The sequence below is a fragment of the Sceloporus undulatus genome, chromosome 3, assembly GCF_019175285.1.
Source record: "Sceloporus undulatus isolate JIND9_A2432 ecotype Alabama chromosome 3, SceUnd_v1.1, whole genome shotgun sequence".
NCBI classification, from domain to species: Eukaryota; Metazoa; Chordata; class Lepidosauria; order Squamata; family Phrynosomatidae; genus Sceloporus; species Sceloporus undulatus.
The window spans coordinates 32,447,215-32,467,863 of record NC_056524.1 but is presented as its reverse complement, the minus strand read 5'-3'; the positions used below and the strand labels follow the sequence as shown (position 1 = coordinate 32,467,863).

Sequence of the window (20,649 nt, the reverse complement as noted above, 5' to 3'; positions counted from 1 at the left end):
TTAATCTGTAAAACATTGGACTATTTGTTAGTACTCCAACTAGAGCAGACCCACTGAATCAATGGGGTTTAAATAGAAATGATGACTCAACATTAAACAATTAATTTAATATGTCTACACTAGTTGGAACTACCAGTAAGATTCAGGCCATAGTTTTGTAGGAAAGGGAATTTCAGCAGGTGTTGCTTGTGATGCAACCAGGTAATAAGCAACACCTGCTGAAATTCCCTGTTTTACACAACTCTTAAAGGAAAAGGAGCTCTCTCTCCAGTTTTTTTACTAGCTACTCTAGTATTAGTGTAAATTCTTTTTAGTTTCAAATTAAAATGTTACTTTTCAGCCTGTTTTAAGCCAGGAAGTACATAAGATTTTATCTTGGGCAGACACAAAGCATGTGTGATATATGTTCCACTTCCCACCTTAAGTGGTGGAGAATTTGAGCCTAGTAAGGGAACTAATTATTTTCTAAAAATAACTTCCCAAGCTCTGCATAGATTAAGGAAATACACTGAATGATAGGAGTGAATGTCTTCATAACAGAAGGTTTGGATGTGTGTGGAGCAAACTGCATAATTAGATCGTTCTTATGAAATGAGAGCAAGACTTGAAAAGTGGGAACTGTATCAAAAAATTGCAGCATTTATATTTATATGAAACATCTACATCCTGGTCTGTATCATGGAATCTAAGGGTAGTGTACAACAAAATCGATTTCACCAATTTAAAAATAATTTAATATAGTAACAAAAAATAACTTCCAACAGATTAAAGTTTATTTTAAACAATTTGAAAAGTTATGCAAGACAGTTAAAATTGCATTAAAACAGTTCAAAACAATTTAAAAGTTATGCCTGTGTTCAGATCTGAATGAAATCAATTTGGCTCCATGGCTTTGGCAAAAGAAAATATGGCCATGATTGTGTATCACTCAGTGGCATCAGTAAGGTTGGTGTCACCTGATGTGGTATCTCATGGTGTCACCAACCCCATTGACCTCCAATTTTACACCATACAGAATCTTTAATAATGCTTTTTGCACCAATGTTACTCGTAAATTGTAATTCCCATATACCACTGAATGTGATGCTAATAGTTGTGACATAAACAACAAGCAAAACTAAAATGTTACCTTCAAATTACAGTATCGTATGGACAACCTAAATGTATTTACATGGTGAAGATTGGGTTAAAATGTGATGTTTTTAAAGAAAATAGAAAAGGATTTTAAAATAATATTTTTTTAAAAAAATAAAGTTTTGAAATTTGAAATTTTTACTTTAACAAATTATGGGGCCTCTCCTTTCTCCTCCCACTGAGCTTCACCCCACTCCCACCATCTCTTAAAGCATGTTAAAGGGAAGCAAGTGAATGCCGCAATCCATTTCTGCCAAAAGGTAGGTGTTTGAGGGGCAGTGCTGTCACCTCCCCTTAGGGTGTCACCTGGTGTGGTCCATACACCCCCTTAATTATGCCACTGGTAACACCTACTTACCTACACAATTTCCTTTGTCATGTAGCTAAGTAGTGTAGCCCAGCCCAGCCCTTCCAACCCTCATTTACCAGGCAGTAAGTGTTATGAACAAGAAGGGTTTGGTTTGATTGCCTGTCAGTCAGGAAGTAGTAGATTGAGCTTTCCACCCCTCTCCACTGTGACAGGCAGAAGCAGGATCCCTGTGGCAATTCCTCCACAAACTGGAGATTGTTCACAAGAGAGGGAAATATCAGCTGTTTTCCAATCTACAGGGGATTGATCACAGTGGCTGCTGCCTGGTAAATGATGTTTGGAGGACTTGCATGCTGCATACTTAAGGATCATGAATACAAACCTTATGTCATGCATACATACATACATAACTCTAGGCATACATGCATACATAATTCTATGTGTGTCATACATACATTACTCTAGCTTACGCCTTCATAACTGCCTTAGTGAATTCCTGGCCAGGTTTTCCCTACAAATTGGAATGATAACAGTATTGATACCTGTCAGGGCTTTAAGCACTGTACTACAGCACAGAAAACCCTCTGTCATATCCTCCTGTTCCCCATTCAGTGCCCTTCTCTGATGTTGTTGTTACTGCTGTGTGCCTTCAGGTAATTTCTGAATTATAGTGACCCTAAGGCGAAACTATCACAGGGTTTTCTGGGTCTGAGTGTGTGACTCACCCAGGGCTACTTAGTGGGTTTCCATGGCCAAGCGGGAAATCAATTAAACTCTGATCTCCAGAGCTGTAGTCCCAAATTCAAACCACTACACCAAGCTAGTCCTGCTCTGGGGCCCTAAGTAGACAGGTCAGTCCCCAAGACCATACAATAACAGATGGGTGTTTACATGCCCATCACTACACCATGGACCTGTTACTGCCGCACTCACTCTATCTGACTCCACTATCATGTCTGCTGAGAAGACTACCACTGTGGCCCATATGGATGGAAACACTATGTGGATGTGTGTGGTGAAGTTAGGGCATAGGGCTTCTGTATTTCATTAATGTTCTTTTTCAGTCCACCAGAGTCATGCTTTCTTGCTAGGGTTGCCAGATCTCAGAAATTCGCCTTGAGATGCTAGTTTTCATGGGTCACCTCTGAGGGACAGGCAAGGGTTAAAATTCTCCAGTGTTTGTGGGGTCAACTCTGGGCAAAGGAAAAAGCTGCATGCAAACCTTTGGCCAGGCAAGAAGCTTCTAGCTGTCTTAGCAGTTTGATGCATTTTGTAAAGGTTAATTGATTTAAACTAAGTTAATTGATTTAAACCAAGACTCTAGATTTCCAACCAGGAAACTGCATTCGGTGCAAGGGCATGTTTAAATGACAAGCTGTGAACAGTAATGACATCACCAGGTAACATCCTCAGGACTTATGTTTTCACCTAGAAATATTAGGGCTTGGAATAATCCTGACTTGGCAACCTATTTTTTGCTGACTTTCTACACAGAACAAGACCTGCAGTGTAAGCATGCTGTGAAATTCTACCTTGAAGAGTTGTAAGCAGTATCCTCAAGTTTCAGCAATCTGCCAAACAGGTTTTCTTTTGTTTTGGGGGGTTAATTTGGGTTTGGGTTTTGCTTTTGTTTTTTGGATGGGATATAAATAAAAAGTGCAGGAGCGGGGGAGTCTGAACAAACCTATTGATAACATTGGGGCACTTCTTTGTCCCAGCCAATGGGACAAAAGTTTGAGAGGCAATTTGATTTTGTTCTCATTCACCGTGATGTTAATTTTTATTTATGGAGACCCTATAAATAGGAGACCTCCATGAGTCCCAATCATCAACAGTCCTGCTCAGATGTAGTTTACTTGTTTGCATTAATCAATCTGTTATATGCTTTTTCCTACAGCATTCTACTTTACTGAGCATTACAGTCCTTTATGCATTTTGCAGCTTTGGACTTTTCTTTGACATATGAGCATGTCAGAAGTTGAATGTGCATCATTAACCATGGTGCTACTCGTAGTTGTCCTCTGCTCTCTCCCAGTAGCTGGTTGAGAGTCTCATCTTTTAGCACTATACCTTGCTTCATTTTGAATTGTCTCATCATCATCATATGATTTTTGAGGTGACAGATATTCAGGAGCTTTGGGGGTTTTTTGGACAGTACTAACAAGAGTTGGCTGGTCTAGATCCTCTGCCGATGTTACCCTGCTGTCCCCACTGCTGCTGCCCAGTAGCTGTTTGGCATCTTTAGGCTACCCTCTCAGGATAAACCTCTCTGATCTGGGAGAATCTTTTGGTAGCAATGCTAATGTCAATATAGCCTTTAACTTCACAGGAGCATGTAATCCCACTGCCACAGAAAGGACATGCCAAGGTGAAGATAAATTGATAATAATCTTCAAATATGTGAAGGGCTGTCAGGTTGAAGACTGAATGAGTGTGTTTTCTGCAGTACCGGAGGAAGAAACCCAAACCAGTGAATTCAAATTACAAGAAGGATTTTAGCTCTTTCAAGAAGGTGGTAAGCTCTCCTTTGATGACACCCAAATATATTTTTCTATGTCTCAGACTGATGCAGTGACTAAGGATGGCATCTTTCCTCTGAATGCCTGTCTTAATGCAGTAATGGACTGAATGAGGGAAAGGTACTTGCAATAGGGATCCCTAATCTGGGAATGGAGTTATGCCAGCCAGTTCTGGACAGGGTCACACTTCCCCTGAAGGACTCTGTTCGCAGTCTGTGGGTGCTCCTAGACTCGTCTCTCCATCTGATGGCTCAGGTGGATGCGACGGTCAGGAGCACTTGCTATCAGCCTCAGCTGATACGCCAGCTGCGCCCCTTCCTGGAGCAGGAAGACCTCGAAACACTGGTACATACGCTGGTAACCTCTCGGCTCGACTTCTGTAACACACACTACACGGGGCTACCTTTGCATCAAGTTTGGAAACTTCAGTTAGTACAGAATATGGCAGCCAGGCTGGTTACTGCCACAGCTAGATCTGCCCACATCATACCAGTTTTAAAATCCCTTCACTGACTGCCTATTAGTTTCTGGGCAAGATACAAAGTGTTGGTTTTAACCTTTAAAGCTTGGGTCTTGACTTCTTGTGGGAGCGCCTTTTCCCATATCATTCTCCTGGCACTCTTTGTTCCACTGGGAAGAATCTGCTTTAACCAAAGAGGACTAGACTTTAAGCAGTGACCAAGCAATCCTTTTCATCAGCCACTCCTAAACTCTGGAATGACGTGCTGGATGAGATCCATCAGATTACCACCTTGGAAACCTTTAAGAAGACTATTAAGATGGATCTCTTCCAGCAGGCATTTCCAGGCTAGAACATCTTTGTTGACCTGCCTACCCCTCCCTCTTTTTTTCTCCCATTATCTTCAATCTTTATCCTTTACTCTACCTGGACTCCATTTGAATTTTTTTTTTACTTCATTTTAATTTTTATTGTACACTAATTTTTTTTTAACCTTTCTTCTTGGTTTAATCTCTTTTTGGTGTTTAATTATGCTTTTATGTCAAGGGGTAGGGATGGGGATCTTGGAATTTTTAATGCATTTTGCTTTTAACTGTATCTTATTTTACTGCTGTAATCTGCTTGGATTCCTCAACATTAAGCAGAATACAAAAATAAATATTATTGTTGGCGGTTTTTATAGAGAGAGTGGACAGCCATCTCTCAGAGATACTTCAACTCTGGAGTCCTAAACTGGCAGGAAGCTGGACCAGAAGTCTGGTGAGGTTCCTCTTCAATCTACAGGACTATGAAAATATGTTCCACACTATTTAGCAGCAAGCCATGATACCAAGAAGAAGATGTGGGACATTCTACAGATCAATAGGTTTGTCGCATCAAGGGGTCGAGATAGTGGAACATAAGAATTCTTGGTATGTTCAGGAAATACAAAATGGTAAAACTAAACACCAGCTTGAACAATTAAACTTATTGGGTGATCTTGGGCAAGTCACAGTCACTCTGCCTCAGAGAATGGTAACAGCAAACCCCCTCTGAAGAAACTTGACAAGAGAAGCCTGTGATAGGTCACCTTAGGGTTTCCATATGGCTGAAATAACTTGAAGGCAAAAGAACAAACAAAACTAATACTAGCCCTACTACTTGTTGAGAAATGTGGAATATAATACCAAATCTCTAAAGCCAACTAATCCAAGTGGCAGGCTAAAACCGGAACAAAAATGAGTCCCACACCCACAGGATCTAACCAAGTAAGAAACAATGTAAGAGATGAAGCAGGCAGCTGGGAAAGCACAGCCTGAAGCCACTCCAGTTGCAAGCAGATCAGGGTCACAGAGACCACATGGCCTGCTCCAAAAGTGGACTGTGGCCTCTGGCCTTAACCCCCACCACTAGGAGCCAGATTATTCTGGCTCCTTTTTGCTCCAGGCTAAAGGAGTGGAGTGCAGCCTCAGTGTGGCTTCTGGCCATATTGAAGACATGCATCAAATGAACTGTGCCTCCAGTGCAGCCAGAAGCTGCTTCTTTTGGCCCATGTGTTTCAGGCCTTAGGAGCCAAACAGAAGATCCCAAAAGGGTGGATTGGGGCTGCTCTGAAGTTGGTCACCTTGGAGCCATGGCAAGCACATACAGTGACTCCAATCCGCCCCACCACTGGCCAAAATTTGAGAGGAAAAGATCCTCTCCTATTTGGGCTGGTAAAGGGTCACCTTAGACAGCCCCGCCACAACCCTAGGGCAGCATCAAGCCACTCCAGAGGCATGTGGTGTCAAAATGCCACGACCCCAGAGCAGCTTGAAGCCACCCTCATCCAATTAATGGGATTGCTTCCGCGTGCATTGGGGACATGTGGCATCAAAATGCCATGCCCCCAAGCCTCCCCGAAGCTGGCCTTTACAGCTGGCCTGTTTTATCCCTTAGTCTACTTTGTCAAACATGTAAAGTAGGTATAATTACAAACATATATCCTCAATCAAAAATATGGTTTAATGGACAAGAGACAGGGAGTTACCACAAAGATAAACTGGGCATAAACTCCTAAGGAATAAAATGCAATCTGGTAATTAATGAGTATTGGTACACAAAGGTTGCTAACTCTAACACTGCTCACCCACCAGAATTCCCTAGAATTCCTCAGTGCAACGTTTTAAGCAAGAAAAAGTAGCCAATTCATTCTCTTCAGAGCTGGAGAAAGGCAAGTCCAGCAGGAACCACTGATCACTCGTTTAAATGAATGGGACAATGGTACAAAATAACGTCCTGTGTAGCTTCGTACCATACCCAGTAAAATACAAATTGCACTGTTCCATCTCTGAGACACTTCCATCTTCTCTTTGTAGCAATGAATTATTACTGTGTCAATGCTGCCATGTTAGTACCATATGGAGAGAGTGAGAGAGAGCTACAATGAACATGCTGCTTTGACTTTCATATAATCCAACCAAATGGTTACAATCTGGAGGTGTCCTGCAGACAGCTGCTGAAAGACAAGAATATCTGCACATTTTTCATAAACCACCTTTTCCACCCTTGTGAAAAGGCAGGACAGGGATTTCAGAGCAACAGCAGGAAAGAGAGGGCAAAACCTGCCATTTCAATTGATATATATGAAGACAGCAATGACCTCCTGGTACATATTCACTTTAAAGTTTGCTACGTACAATTTATCACCAAAATACAACTATGAAAAAAAGCCCAGTTGATTCCGAATTCTATTTTAACTGTAAATTAGCATTCAACCATTACCTCATGTGTCAATGTGGAGATGCTGAGAGCTTTTTTTTTTTTAACAGCTTGGAAGACAGAGCCAAATTTATTTTAAAAATTAATCACAACAGTCACCAGGAGCTAAGCATGAAAACTACCCAGGTTGCTTAATTAACTTTGCTGCTAAATTACTACACATTGCTGTGTCATGTCATTGTATCTGCAACAATTTATACATATTTAGACAATACAACTTAATGGCAACTCTGAACCTTTTGATCCTTATGGCAAGACTGGCTTTGTGCTACTCTGGCAGAAAATCATCTGGTGTTTTTTTGTTTTGTTTTTAATTGTTCTTCCTATAATCTTAGTATAAAATATGCAAGATAGCATATTGAGCACTGCATCAAGACTTTACATCTGTGTTATCTTTGCTCCATGCTTAGATCTTTCACCAATTAATTTCAGCTTTTAAAAATTTAATTATATGCAAATAAAGTTAACTTTCTAAACTAGGGATATCCAGATCTGGCAGCCTTGTTTTTGATTTTTCTTTCAATCCTACCAGCATTGCCATGCCATTTCCACCTCAGCATCAGGCTGCAATACCCTCCCTACATTTTGTACATGGAAATATGTGGTTTTCCCAAAATGTCAGTCAGCTCAGCAGCATATTTTAAAAGTGAATGCTGCACCTGGAAACTTCCAGGAGAGGAAATTCATCCTTGGAGGAAGTAGAAAATAGGGGTCAGGGGCTAAAAAATATTCCCCAAGTGTCTGGGACTATATATGGACCCAGGACCAAATTGACCCATCTTTGCTCTAGAATGAATAAGTGAAGGAATGGTTAAACAGTGGAAGTCACTAACACAAAATCATACTCTCCAACTGTCCAAGTCTGACAGGGATAGTCCCAGGCAATCCACTATTGTCCCACTTTTTCAGCTGCTTTCAAAATGTCCCATTTTTTTTTGTCCCTCTTCCACATTCCCCCTTGTCCTCAGCTTATTTCAATTGCTGCAAACCAACATCAAAGTGCAAAAGTAGTTTGCACTCAATTAACTCAGCAAAGGGGAGAGGAGGGGGCAGAGTTTTGCCCTTCCCTGTGGGCTGAGCAAAAGCAAGCTGCTGCAACCTTTCCTAGCTTGTGTGTTTGTTCTTCCTCATTAATAGCTTTTGACTTTAAGACTTTAAAAAGAGACTGGACAGATACATGGTGGATGGGGCTAATGATGGCTACTTGTTATAGTGTGTGTGTGTGTGTGTGTGTGTGTATTCTTTCTAGTGGCAGTGATAGCAAGTCCCTGTAAAAATGTGACTTTTATGTACTGTGGGCTTCCAATAACCAGGGGATATCAACCCATGTTCTTCCATACATTTTTGTATGACTTGAGCTATGGGATAGGCCTACGGCTGCATCTGCACTGCAGAAATAATCCAGTTTAATACCACTTTACTTGCCATGGTTCAGTGCTATGTAATTCTGGAAACTTTAGTTTTTTGAGAAATTTAGACTTCTCTGTCATAGAGCTCCAGTGCCACAACAAACTATAGTTCCCAGAAATCCATAGCACTGAGTTGAAGTGTTGTCAAACTAGATTATTTCTGCAGTGTGGATGCAGCCTTAGTCTAATTCATATTCTTTTTTTATGTTTCACACTGCCAAAATAATCCAGTTTGACACCACTTTAACTAACATAGTTCAGTGATATAGAATTCTGGGAACTGCGGTTTTGTTAGGTATTTTTTTTGGCATTCTCTTTTTTTAAATTTAAATAAATTTATTGTTTACAAAAGGTAAAACACAATTAAATCACCATTCTGCTTTAAAAACACAAGCTAAATTACAACTTTACAAAACTGAGCTCTCATTTACAACTCCACACCAAAATCTCCTGTGATGTTGTGGTTGAACATAAGCATGAGAGTTGGAGTTTATATATTCTGTAAGAGGCAGCCACTTTTCCTTGAACTGGTTACAGTTTCTTGCCTCAGAGGTTCTCCTGACATCATCCATAAGCTTCTCCATTAACCATCCAGTGCTTTGCCTACCATTGATCTATTGACGGATGACCTAGACATTTAGCTTTTTCTGTCAGAGAGCTCTGGTACCACACCAAACTACAGTTCTCAGAACTCCCTAACTTTGAGCCATGGCATTTAAAAAGACAGCAGACATGTGTGTGCTGATCTTCCCAAATAGCACTGGAAAGAGTTTCCTATAAATATAAAATATTTTCTCTGATGTGAAGAATGGCTCTTGACCTGGTTTCCTCCCCTCTTTCCTTAAAGATATATATTTAATTTTTTATCTCTTTCAGAGTTTATAAATATTAATTTTGGGTGTTACAACCTCCACAATACTTCCACAAAGTATTTCCACAAAGTATTTCTGATTAACAATTCTCTACCTTACTTTTACTAACTGATCTTTGCAGCCATATATAGCTGCAAATTGCAATCAAGATTTTTAAAAATTATTTTCCATAAAGAAACAAATATATAGCAAATTAAACTTAAACTTGTGTATGATGGAGGCATTCTACTTTCCAGCATCAACATGAATCCCTCATCCAATATCCCATGACCCTGAAAACCTGAATTTCATCAAAGCACTTGTTGTTATCCAAACTTTATAAGCTGTCCACTCCATTCTTTCACACATCATTTATTGTACTGCTACAACAGAGAATACATACAAAATTTATACACATATCTACTAGCATTCAGCTAGTACAGATACAGCTGCCCAGTTTTTGTCAGGTACAATTCCATATCAGCATCTTACACCTTTAGTGAAGATTCTGCACTGACTACCAATTGGCTACAAGACGGGGATGTACTTCTTCACTAACTCTACTTGGAGGTAGCAATGAGTAGTTTTAGCAAGTTTCTTCCTGTTGCAAGAAAGTCTTCAAAAACCATGCAATTTTCAAAGGCTATTCCCAATTTGGGGCTTATTCTGTACAAAATTTGCATGTGGCTGTTTGTTCTGTATCATTTTATGTGTGGAAAATAATATTTCAACACTGAAATATTAATGTCTGCATAGAAATGATGTTTTCTGTTCAGAAAATATTTTCCATGCAAATCAACAATCTGTGCATTTTACACACACTAAATCCCCATCACGGCATTTTCTGTGCAGAAAACAGCATTTTCTGCAAGGAAATTAATATTTCTGAATTCAAATATTATTTTCCATGTAGAAAATTCTGTACAAAACAACTAAATGAAAATTTTGCACAGAATGCAATTTTTGCAAAAATGAGGATCTTTCTCATCAGGGTTTCTCAACATTGCAAATCATGTTTTTCAAACATGCAAAAATATTCTTTCCATCTCTACTACTGGAAGATACTCATATTTTTGTTAGTGGTATATAAAGCACTAAACAATTTAAGAACAAGATAATTGAAAATGTGCACTATACTCAACCATCCTCCCAAACTGCTGAAGTCTTAGAATCATAGAGTTGGAAGAGACCGCAAGGGCCATACAGTCCAACCCTCTGCCATGCAGGAACACACAGTTAAAGCACCCTGGACAGATGGCCATCCAGCCTCTGTTTAAAATCCTCCAAAGAAGGAGACTCCTCTACACTCCAAGGGAGTGTGTTCCACTGTTGAACAGCCCTGACTGTCAGGAGGTTCCTCCTAATGTTGGGGTGGAATCTCTTTTCCTGGAGCTTGCATCCATTGCTCTGGGTCCTAGTCTCTGGAGCAGCAGAAAACAAGCTTGTTCCCTCCTCAATATGACATCCCTTCAAATATTTAAACAGGGCTATCACATCACCTCTTAACCTTCTATTCTCCAGGCTAAACATCCCAAGCTCCCTAAGTTGTTTCTCATACGGCATGGTTTCCTTAGAAGACACTCCTAACAGCTTCTCAGTTTCTACTGACCTCAGTTTCTACTCTAGCTTCATGAATAGTATGGTTCCTATTTGTTGGAGTGTCCTTCCAGTTGGGAGTAGGTAATTGCCCACAATTTTTGTCTTTGGAGTTTACTGAAAACCTTTCTCTCCAGGCAAACATTTCTTGACTAATAGATTCCAATCATAATTGTTTCAGTGCCTTTTATTTCCATTGTAACTTTTTTGTGTTTACCGTATATACTCATGTATAAGTCGACCTCATGTATAAGTCGAGGGCATGTTTTGGGGCCAAAATTTTGGATTTTGATATGACCCTTAGATGAGTCGAAGGTAAAACTTAAGGATGTGTAGCAAAGGATCTAAAAGATGAAGCAAAAAAACAAAAACAAAACCCAGTGCCAGAGAACTAGCAGTGATTAATTTCTGTAACTTTATAACTTTCCATGAATTTTATATTTTACAACTCTTTTGAGTGCAAGTTTAATCATGTAGTAAAGCACCAAGTTCACATTTTTTTAAAAAAGATTCATTGCAAAGCAACATCATAATATCCTGTTTAACATAAGAATTGTCTTTACATTGAACTGAAATGAACAGTTTGATAAAGAATGGGATGTACATAGTTGGGTCATGCTACAACATATTCTGAATACGTTTTTAACTAGAAGTATATTTTAATGAAACCAATAACATGCTTCAATGGGTTATTACAGTTTAAAGGTTTGCACACTGGTTGACCCTGCTGTGAAATCACAACGGACTGCAATCACACAAACGAGGTGAATAGGTAATCCCCAAGGCTAGAGTTCATAAGTTTCCAGGAAGCTTTTCAGTACTCTTTAAACTATAACTTTGTCTGATTTAACAGAAGAAACTCTCTAAACAAACCCCTATCACTGCGCTGTTCTCTTGCCTTCTCTCGGCTTTTGTCAGAAAAAAGCCTTGCAAAGGGGTTTGGGATAGAAGGTTGATCTGGTGAGTTTAAGAGATCAATGATACTCTGCTGAAATGAAATACTGAGTGTTCCAAATATCATGAGTCTCCATACCTCTATAGACCAGCTACAGGAAAAGAGATTCCCCTCATCTTTAGGGGAAACCGTAAAGCGTTCAGATGTGGAACACACTCCTTCAAGTGTGGTTGAGCCTCCTTCTTTGGAGGTTTTTAAACAGAGGTTGAATGGCCATCTGTAGGGTATGCTTTGATGGAGTTCCTGCATGGCAGGAGGTTGGACTGGATGGCCCTGGGTCTCTTCCAACTCATGATTCCCCCCATTCTCTTTCTTCTCTCTTGCCTTCTCCCGAACCCAGCTTGCAAAGGTGGTTTGAACTCTCCTTTTTTCTTCCAGCTTTGGCGATCCCACGCCCAGGCCCGTAGCTAGGCCTTTAGGGGCCCTGGGGCAGAAAGTACATTTGAGGCCCTATGTTTTTTAATGTCCTGAGCCCATACTGCGCACTGCAGGCGCACATCTTGGCGCACCACTGTTTACACTGGGGGCGCTGTCAATGATGTGGCTCATGCAGCTCCTTTGGGTAGGTTGCCATCATTCTCAACCGGGGGGAAAAGGAAAGTAGAAAAGAAATAATATAATAATTATTATTGTGCCTCTCTCTCTTATGGATTGGATGGGTTCCATAAAAATCACATAACGTTACCGAAAATCATAAAATCACAATCCCCAACCCAAATTTGTACGCCAAATTTAAACCAAATGTCGGACAATGTGGGACAAAATTTACCCCAAACTGTGGGCCATTTGAGAAAAATGGGGCCATAGCAACTAAAAGCTAAAAACATTCATATTTTAAAAAAAACAGTAATATAATCCGTATGTTATAGGATCTTGCTGCACCTCTGAGACTAAATGCATCTGATGAGCGCAGGACTCTTAGTTAATATAATAACATCATAATAATCATAATAATAATAATACTAGACTTAAGGGGACATGTAGATTTGGACGCACCTCTGATAAATGCATCTGAGGAAAGAGGCTTTTGAAAGGTTCATGCTGACAACTTCTTTCTTTCAAATAGTAATTATAATTAGAATTGAATTGAAAGACATGGAGATCTCTGAGGTTAAATCCATGTCAGGAAGTGCAGCAGGAGGCAGCGGTGGAGGAGGCCCAGGGTTCAATCCCTTGCTTGGGCATTAAAAAACCCCACTGGGCTAGTCACCTTAAGGGAAGGTAAAGGCCAACCCCCTCTGAACAAATCTTCCAAGAAAACTTTTGGGAAAGTCACACACTCTCAGCCTCAGAAGAAGGCAAAGGTAAACCCTCTCTGAACAAAGCTCCCAAGAAATCCTCTTGCAGGTACACACACACACACACACACACTCGCACACCCCAAAGTCACACTGTCTCAGCATCAGAGGAAGGCAATGGCAACCCCCTTTTGAACAAAGCTTGTTGCCCACAACACAGGAGGTGCCCGACCCGTGGGAAGAGCCTCCCTAGGGGTCTTGTTGGAGGGAGCCACCTTGGGGCAAAGTGGGGGGGGGAGAAAAGAGCAGGGTCCCAACAGACGGAAGGGCTCTGGGCCTCCTCTAGCCAGGGCCCGATGGCACCCACCCAAGGCAAGCCCCAGAAAGCCCTCCATGCTCCAGCACACACACACACACACACCCTGGAGGGGAGGGAGGACGGGGAGGAGGAAGAAGAAGAGAAGGAGAAAAAGAAGGAGAAAGGGGGAAAGGAGGAGAAAGAAGGAGAAGGAGAGCAGCAGCAGGAGGAAGGCGAAGGAGAAAGGAGGGGGAGAGGAAGAGGAGGATAGAAGGACCAAGAAAACCCCAGGTCCAAAACAACTTGAAGGCACACAAGAACAACAACAACAACAACAAAGGAAGGGGTTGCTGGAGCTTGGCTTCAAGAGAGGCCATCTCCCTCCCCAAGGGGCTCTCCTCTCCCTTTCCTCCTCCTTCAAGGGCACATCCTCCTCAGGCTGCAGCGAGGCCAGAAGAGTGGCAGCGCCATAGGCCTCTGCCAGCGTCTCAGCCATGTTTTCTCTTCCAGCCCAGCCCCTTGCCGCAGCCAGCAGCATTTCTCCGCTTCCTCCTGGCGGTTGCGATGGGAATCACTGTATTGACCCTTATATACGTCTACCCTGGGATTTTGAAGCTCATTTTGAGGCATAAATTTTTTGACTTATAGTCGATTATATACGGTATTTGTTTTGATCTATTGTACATCACTCCAAAATCTTCAGTATGGAGCAATTTGTAAATGCTATTAAATAACATAACATCTTCAATACTGAGCAGTTTATACATTCTGTTAAATAACTATCAATCTTTGCTATAACATACAGCCACTAGCATTGAAGTAAGCAATATAATATCCTGTAATTTATATATGTATAAAACAATAAAATAGGTCAGAGAGACATAGGGGTGTCATTTGGTAAAGGCCTTACCTCCTGGAGAAACTTGTCATTCATCTGGCCAAAATGATGGCTTGAAGATTTAATCCCAGACACCACAAGTCCTGAACTGTAAATTCGAGGCTTCTGTAAATCTGGTTTAAACTTGTCATATAGAATGTTGCCAGGTTTATTGTCTCCATCATTGGAACACTTTTGCTCTGTTGTTGCTATTGGCATAGTGCAAGCAGGTGGAGAATATGGTAAGCCAGCTGGAACAAATGTATGGTCAAGCTGGCTTATTGCCTGGGGATTCCTTCTAATGTAAGTGATGATTTTCGGTCTCACGTGTTTGGGTTTAGGAATCTCTGGTTTTGCCTCCATCTGGTTCTCAGGCTTCTCAGTGCAATAGCACTCTCCATCCTCCTTGGCTGGCTGGGAATCCTTGGAATGTATAAGGATAGGCTTAGGGATACCACTGTTACAGGCAGTCTTGTTAGGCACTTTAGAGGATAGGCTTAACAACTCTGCATCATCAAGGGAAGGTAGGACTGCGGTGGATGGCAGCTTGTCAACATGAAGCGCATAGAGATCCTTCAGACTGCTATTTGAGACTGTGATGTGGTTGTTAACATTCACATTTGCCACAGGGCGTATAGGAATTGGGGCACATAGAAAGGTACCAGTTGTTTCTGATATTTTGTAACCTTCTGACGTGTCATTTACAAGATGTCTCTTTGCAGTTGTCGCTGTCTTTTTGCTCTCCACTGTGGTCTCTGCCTCAGTGTTATGGTTATGAGAATGGCTGTCTAATACCTCTTCTTTACTAAATGCTTTGGGGTGTTCCAGCTCAGAGGTGAGTGCTGAAGCATTTTCACTGTTTGCTTTGATGAGCATCTGCTTACTTTCATTATTGCTCAGATGTCTGTCTGGTACATCAATGTTATGTGTCAAAGATGGATGCCCACCAACTGTTCGATTACAACTTGCATCAGCATCATGTAGACTTTTATTTCTTGTAGGTGTTAGTGTGTCACTGAGTTTGTCATCATCAGCATGAGCCAATACGGAATCCTCTTTTCCCACTATGCATTCTTCACTCCCTTGGTTCATTGCCATGCTGTCACTATGACTGCTTCCCCGTCTTAAACCTGGGGAGTTATTGCTTCGTACCAGTCTGTCACTGGCATGGTAAAGCCCTTTGTTCAAGTATGAATCATCTCCTTTGCCACCAAGCTCTTGCAACTGAAATGGTTTTGCTTTGTGTTCTTCAGATCCATAATCCTTTTTATTCTGTCCTAGCACATTATTTCCGTCTGTCTGACATCCAAGAAATTCAGCCAGCATAATCCTGTCAATTTTTTGCTGACATATGCTCTTAGACTGTGGACTCCTCAAGTCTGTTTTCCCTTTCTTATCACCCTGATAATCTAATTGTGCTTCTGATTTCCAAATTTCATTGGATTTAACAGTTAATTTATCAACATGAGCAGGATGCAGAGAGCTCTGCTTGTTGAAGTTTGGTACATCGTCCCCACTTGGTTGTGTTGCTCGGACATTTGATGTGTTCATTCCTGAGGTAGATGAAGGTTTAGAATAATGCATGATGTTTCCCTCTGAGACGCTATCAGTTGGACGAAACACCATGCCTAAAAAATGGTCTGCTGATGTTTTCCGAGATTTCTCAGTCTCCCCAGCCAAATGATATGAGGTGTCGATAGAGTCCAAGGATGCAGAAAGCAAGCGTTTTCCTGACACACGGCCAACAAATTCTTTTCCTAAAACTTCAGTTTTTGCCAGGAGTTTTCTTGATCTCCCCAAAGAAAGCCGTTTTATTCCTTCTGGTTCAATCCTTCTAGGTGTTTTATCCTTTGAAACATGTTGGATGAGATCAGCATCACTTTTAGAAAGAACTACTGAAAAAGTATCATTTGTATTAATCCTCAGGTTGGACAAACTGTGTCCTCGGCTAATAGGGACTAGCTTTGAAGTGTCCTTAACGCCATCAGTCCTATAAGTCTTATGCAATTCCCTGCCAGCGGTAGAAGACGGCCTAAACTCTGAATGGCCAGTTGTACTCTGAAGCCTGTTCTTTTCCAAATCTAATTGTGTGACATTTTCTGACTCTCCAGTGTTCAAACATTTTGTTTCTCCCAACAAATCATTTGTCCTTATCTCTCCTCTAGAGGTTCTGACTTCAGAAGTGATTTCGTTGGCGTTTGTGTCCCCCACTGTCACTATGCGTTCATTGTTATTTTTAATCTCATTTCTGTTGCCCTGCAACAAATTGTAACATGAGTTGTTGGGAACCAGTGGTGTACTCATTTTCAAATTCCAAGTGGCCTCTTCTCCTACAGCCCTGCTGAAAGGCAAATCTCCTCTAACTGTATTAGCCACTAAGCATACTTCTCTAAGGGGATTCAAATTGATCCGGCAGGAAAAATTCCTTTGCAAACCACTTGAGCCTCTTGTCAGTTACATCCTTCTGATGAGTCAGTCATTATTAGGGCAGAGTAAGAAGCCAAGAAATCTCCAGAGTAAGAAGCCAAGAAAGAGAGATGGGATTTAATAAATGCAAAAGATGTCCATTACAGTTCCATTGAAGGACAGATAGTCCATTGAACCTGCAAAAGAAGAAACAGAGGATTATGTCAGTTTAAATTACACAAAATTGTGTTCAAAGTTACATAACCAAACTGACACAGAGTCACAGATACATGCAGAGATCATTCTTTTCAACAGACTTAAAGCATGATTCACTAGCCATCTACAAATACCTGGCAAGTTTTCTTTAGCCATACAAAATAATGTGCTGCCAAAAGGGCAGTGAACCGTGGTACATCCATCCACAACTGTTTTAACAAAGTTGGTAAGACAATAAAACAATAGCACAGAAAGACCTGTAGTTACCTGTCTGGAATGTGGCTGAATTAATAATTGTTAGGGATTACCATGTCCCCAGATTGTACACATATGTGGGAGGAAAGAAAAAAAGTTAGAACCATTTGGTTTCCCAGTGAAAATCAATGGAGATCTGTCTTTGAGATTCTGAATTCATATTCAGAGTCTGGATCAATCCAAGATTTGAATCACCTGATCAGGCTATAAACTGAACTGGCAGTCCCATTCATAGCTTATGTTTTGAACAGGTTTTTTGGCACTTTAATTACACTTTTAACTTTTGTATGGGAGAAAGGATAAATGGATGGAGAGATAGAGAACAACAACAAGAAAGATTATTTTGGATCTGCAACACAGAGATTATCTTGATAGGTTGTAAAATGAAGAGCAAAGTGTGAATTCAGTTTTCATGGTGTTTGGAACTGGTTTCATTTCTACAATATTGTTAATTAAATTCAAGAAAGTGAACATAATATCGGGACTTAATTTTGAGGCTTAAGAGGAGTTAAATAAGACATATTTTCCTTCAGGTTTCTTTAGGGTATTAAAAACTAATTATGTGATTTATCCTTATTTTAAAGAATTTCATCATTATCATTATCATCATCACCATCATCATCATCCTGATGCAGATATGTAAAGTCTTCTTTGAAGAACAAGACATTGTTAGTAACTAAGTAACTAAGAATTATTTAGGTTAAATTTTGATGCGACTACTGGTTAGCTTTACCAATTTTCTGTTTATTTTCCAAATATGTTAAACAGGGAAAGATAATTATGTCTTGTTATTTTGGAACACTCAGAGCAGGAACAGACACAATATTTTCTTTTATGAAATGGTGCTAAGACTCATTTTTATTTCATTTTCATTAATTCATTTTTATTAATTCTATTTATCAGTCACTCTCTCAATAACAATAATTTGTTGGATAACACCAGAAATGATAAAAACAGTTTTAAAACCACATATTCCACATAAGAACACAATTCCCCATCACATCATTAGGACAGAAACAGTTGTTTAAACTCAGAGGAGAGGATTAAAAACCATAGCAAACAGCAAATTAATGCAAATCCCAACATGTTCGGCATTTGATATTCTCAAAACCATCTTGCCTAAAAACAAGTCACATGACAGATAAAATATCTGAAAGAGCAATCAGCACTTTGCTTTGGATAGGATTATGCACCCAAATCACTGTTATGATGCATCAGCTACATTGTTAAAGTGAAAATGATATTTATTTAATATTTGTACATAAATTTGAACTATAAAGTTCTTTTTCTGTTGTTATGTGCCTTCAAGTTGTTTCTAACTTATGGTGATGCTTAAGCAACACTATCAATGGTTTTTCATATCAAGATTTGTTCAGAGAGGGTTTGCCTTTGCTTTCCTCTGAGACAGAGACAGTGTGTCACCCAGCGGGTTCCCATGGCTGAGCAGGGCTTCGAACCTTCATTTCCAGAGTCATAGGCCAACATTCAAACCACTATACCAGGCTGTCTTCTCCTGATTTTATAGATATTTCTGGGAATCACAGGTGTGCTATTTGAAGATATACGTTAAAAGTGAATGCATGTACAATGTGATGATTTTCACCAGGCCTGTTTCTGTGGCATACATTGATATGCTTACACAATCTCACTGAGGTGACTCATGTTCACTGGTGTACTTCTGAATTTCTGGTCATACTGAGGTTAACCTTACTAACATGAAGATGTTGACATTCAACGTTTTTCATAACTATAAAGAAGCCAGGTTCCTAGCTCCATCACTCTCAAATTGGTGTGCTTTGGAAAACATGGATGAGTCATCCTTATTATTATTATTATTATTATTATTATTATTATTATTATTACATGTGTAAGAGGCATTCTGGAGGGCAAGGAGTGGGGGATGCATTAGCTTGCATGGGATTGAAAATGGGGACAGGAGCAGATCTGACCCAAATGCCCACACATACACACAACACACAAAAAAGAGGTTTTTAAAAAATTGACACTTTGGGGCATTTTGTGCATGGCTCTTTAAAAAAAGGAGGGGGGAGGACACTTCCGATGCCCCTGCAAAAACTCACCATGACGATCACTTGATTGACAGCAGGCACCTTTGGCAGCAGGCACAGAATGCATTTGATTTTAAATGCCCCTCTTTTGTAGTGGGCACTTGCTAACGGAGAGATTCGGGGGAGGGGCATCCAAATTAGCCCAGTTCCTTCCAGATTTTTGATGTCAGTCTGAATGGGGCCGAAGAATCAATTTTCCATTTTTGGGACCCATTCACACTACACAATTGTACTGTTATTATTTCACTTTAACTGCCATGGTTCCATCTTATGGAATCCGGTAGTCTATAGCACTCTGGCTGAGAATTATAAATGTCCCTCCCTAAATTGCCAGTCTTAATGCATAGAACAGAACCATGGTAGATAAAGTGGGGTGACAGTACTATAATTCTGTAGTATGAATGGGCTCTGGGTCAATTTCTCTTGTGAGACATACTAACTTCAGACAGTTTCAAAATCAAAAAGGCCAAGTGTACAAAAACTATACATTGCTTTGCAGTGCACAACCCTCTCAGATTTCCTACAACAGTGAATCTCAAGCTGTCTGCTGTGGGAGACTGGCATCCTCCCCCCCCCCCCAGCAAAGTAGCAAAGACCAGTACCATATTTGGGCCCATTGGCTACAACTGTTTCTTTCTTTCCTGAAAACATATCAGGGGCTGGCAGCTGACAGACTGGCTTTGGTCCATGGACCATCATTTTGAATAGCACTGGATGGGAGTATCTTCTCTCTTGTTACTGAAAACTTTCCAAGGAAAACAGAAGCATTCATGCGCAACACATCCTCCTATCTTCCACAGGGGTAGCCCTACCATGATGCAAAACAAAGTGGCCACCACAGGCATTAGATTTTGGGGTATCATGAAAGGGAAGCAAATTGTTAAGGGATTTTTTTCTATTATTGTAGCAGTCATTTTTGTATTTTATTTATTTTTATTGCATGGAGGAGAGGGGAAGGAGGAGATTGTGGGATTTTATATCATAGGTGTCAAAATAGTGGATACGAGGCAAATCGACACAGGTGAATGAGGAGGAAACTACTTGTTGCTGCAATGTTGGCAACGAAGTTGTCCTGGGCAGGTTCTTATCTTCCTGATGTTGTCAGTCTGACTTGTCAAATTGACATCCAGTTATGGTTTCAGTATGTCACTTTTCACTTGATACAAAAGGATTGATTCTTTCAAATGCAAATATGGACACACAAACAGACACACACATCAATATGGATAATAAACTCATGTTTGGCCAATGACCATGCTCTTGAGAAGTAAATGTAAGTAAATTTATTCAAGAGATCTTTGAAATTTGGCCAGTCAG

The 20,649-nt window shown here is 40.4% G+C and overlaps 1 protein-coding gene across 1 annotated transcript in view; it reads right to left on the bottom strand.

The window, feature by feature from the left end:
• MTUS2 (microtubule associated scaffold protein 2) overlaps positions 1-20,649 on the bottom strand; it is a 464,127-nt gene that overhangs the window by 325,482 nt on the left and 117,996 nt on the right. Inside the window, exon 2 of the mRNA XM_042460986.1 lies at positions 14,420-16,989. Within this exon, the coding sequence (XP_042316920.1) occupies positions 14,420-16,690 (2,271 nt within the window). The 5' untranslated portion in view covers positions 16,691-16,989. The remainder of the gene's footprint in view (positions 1-14,419; positions 16,990-20,649) is intronic.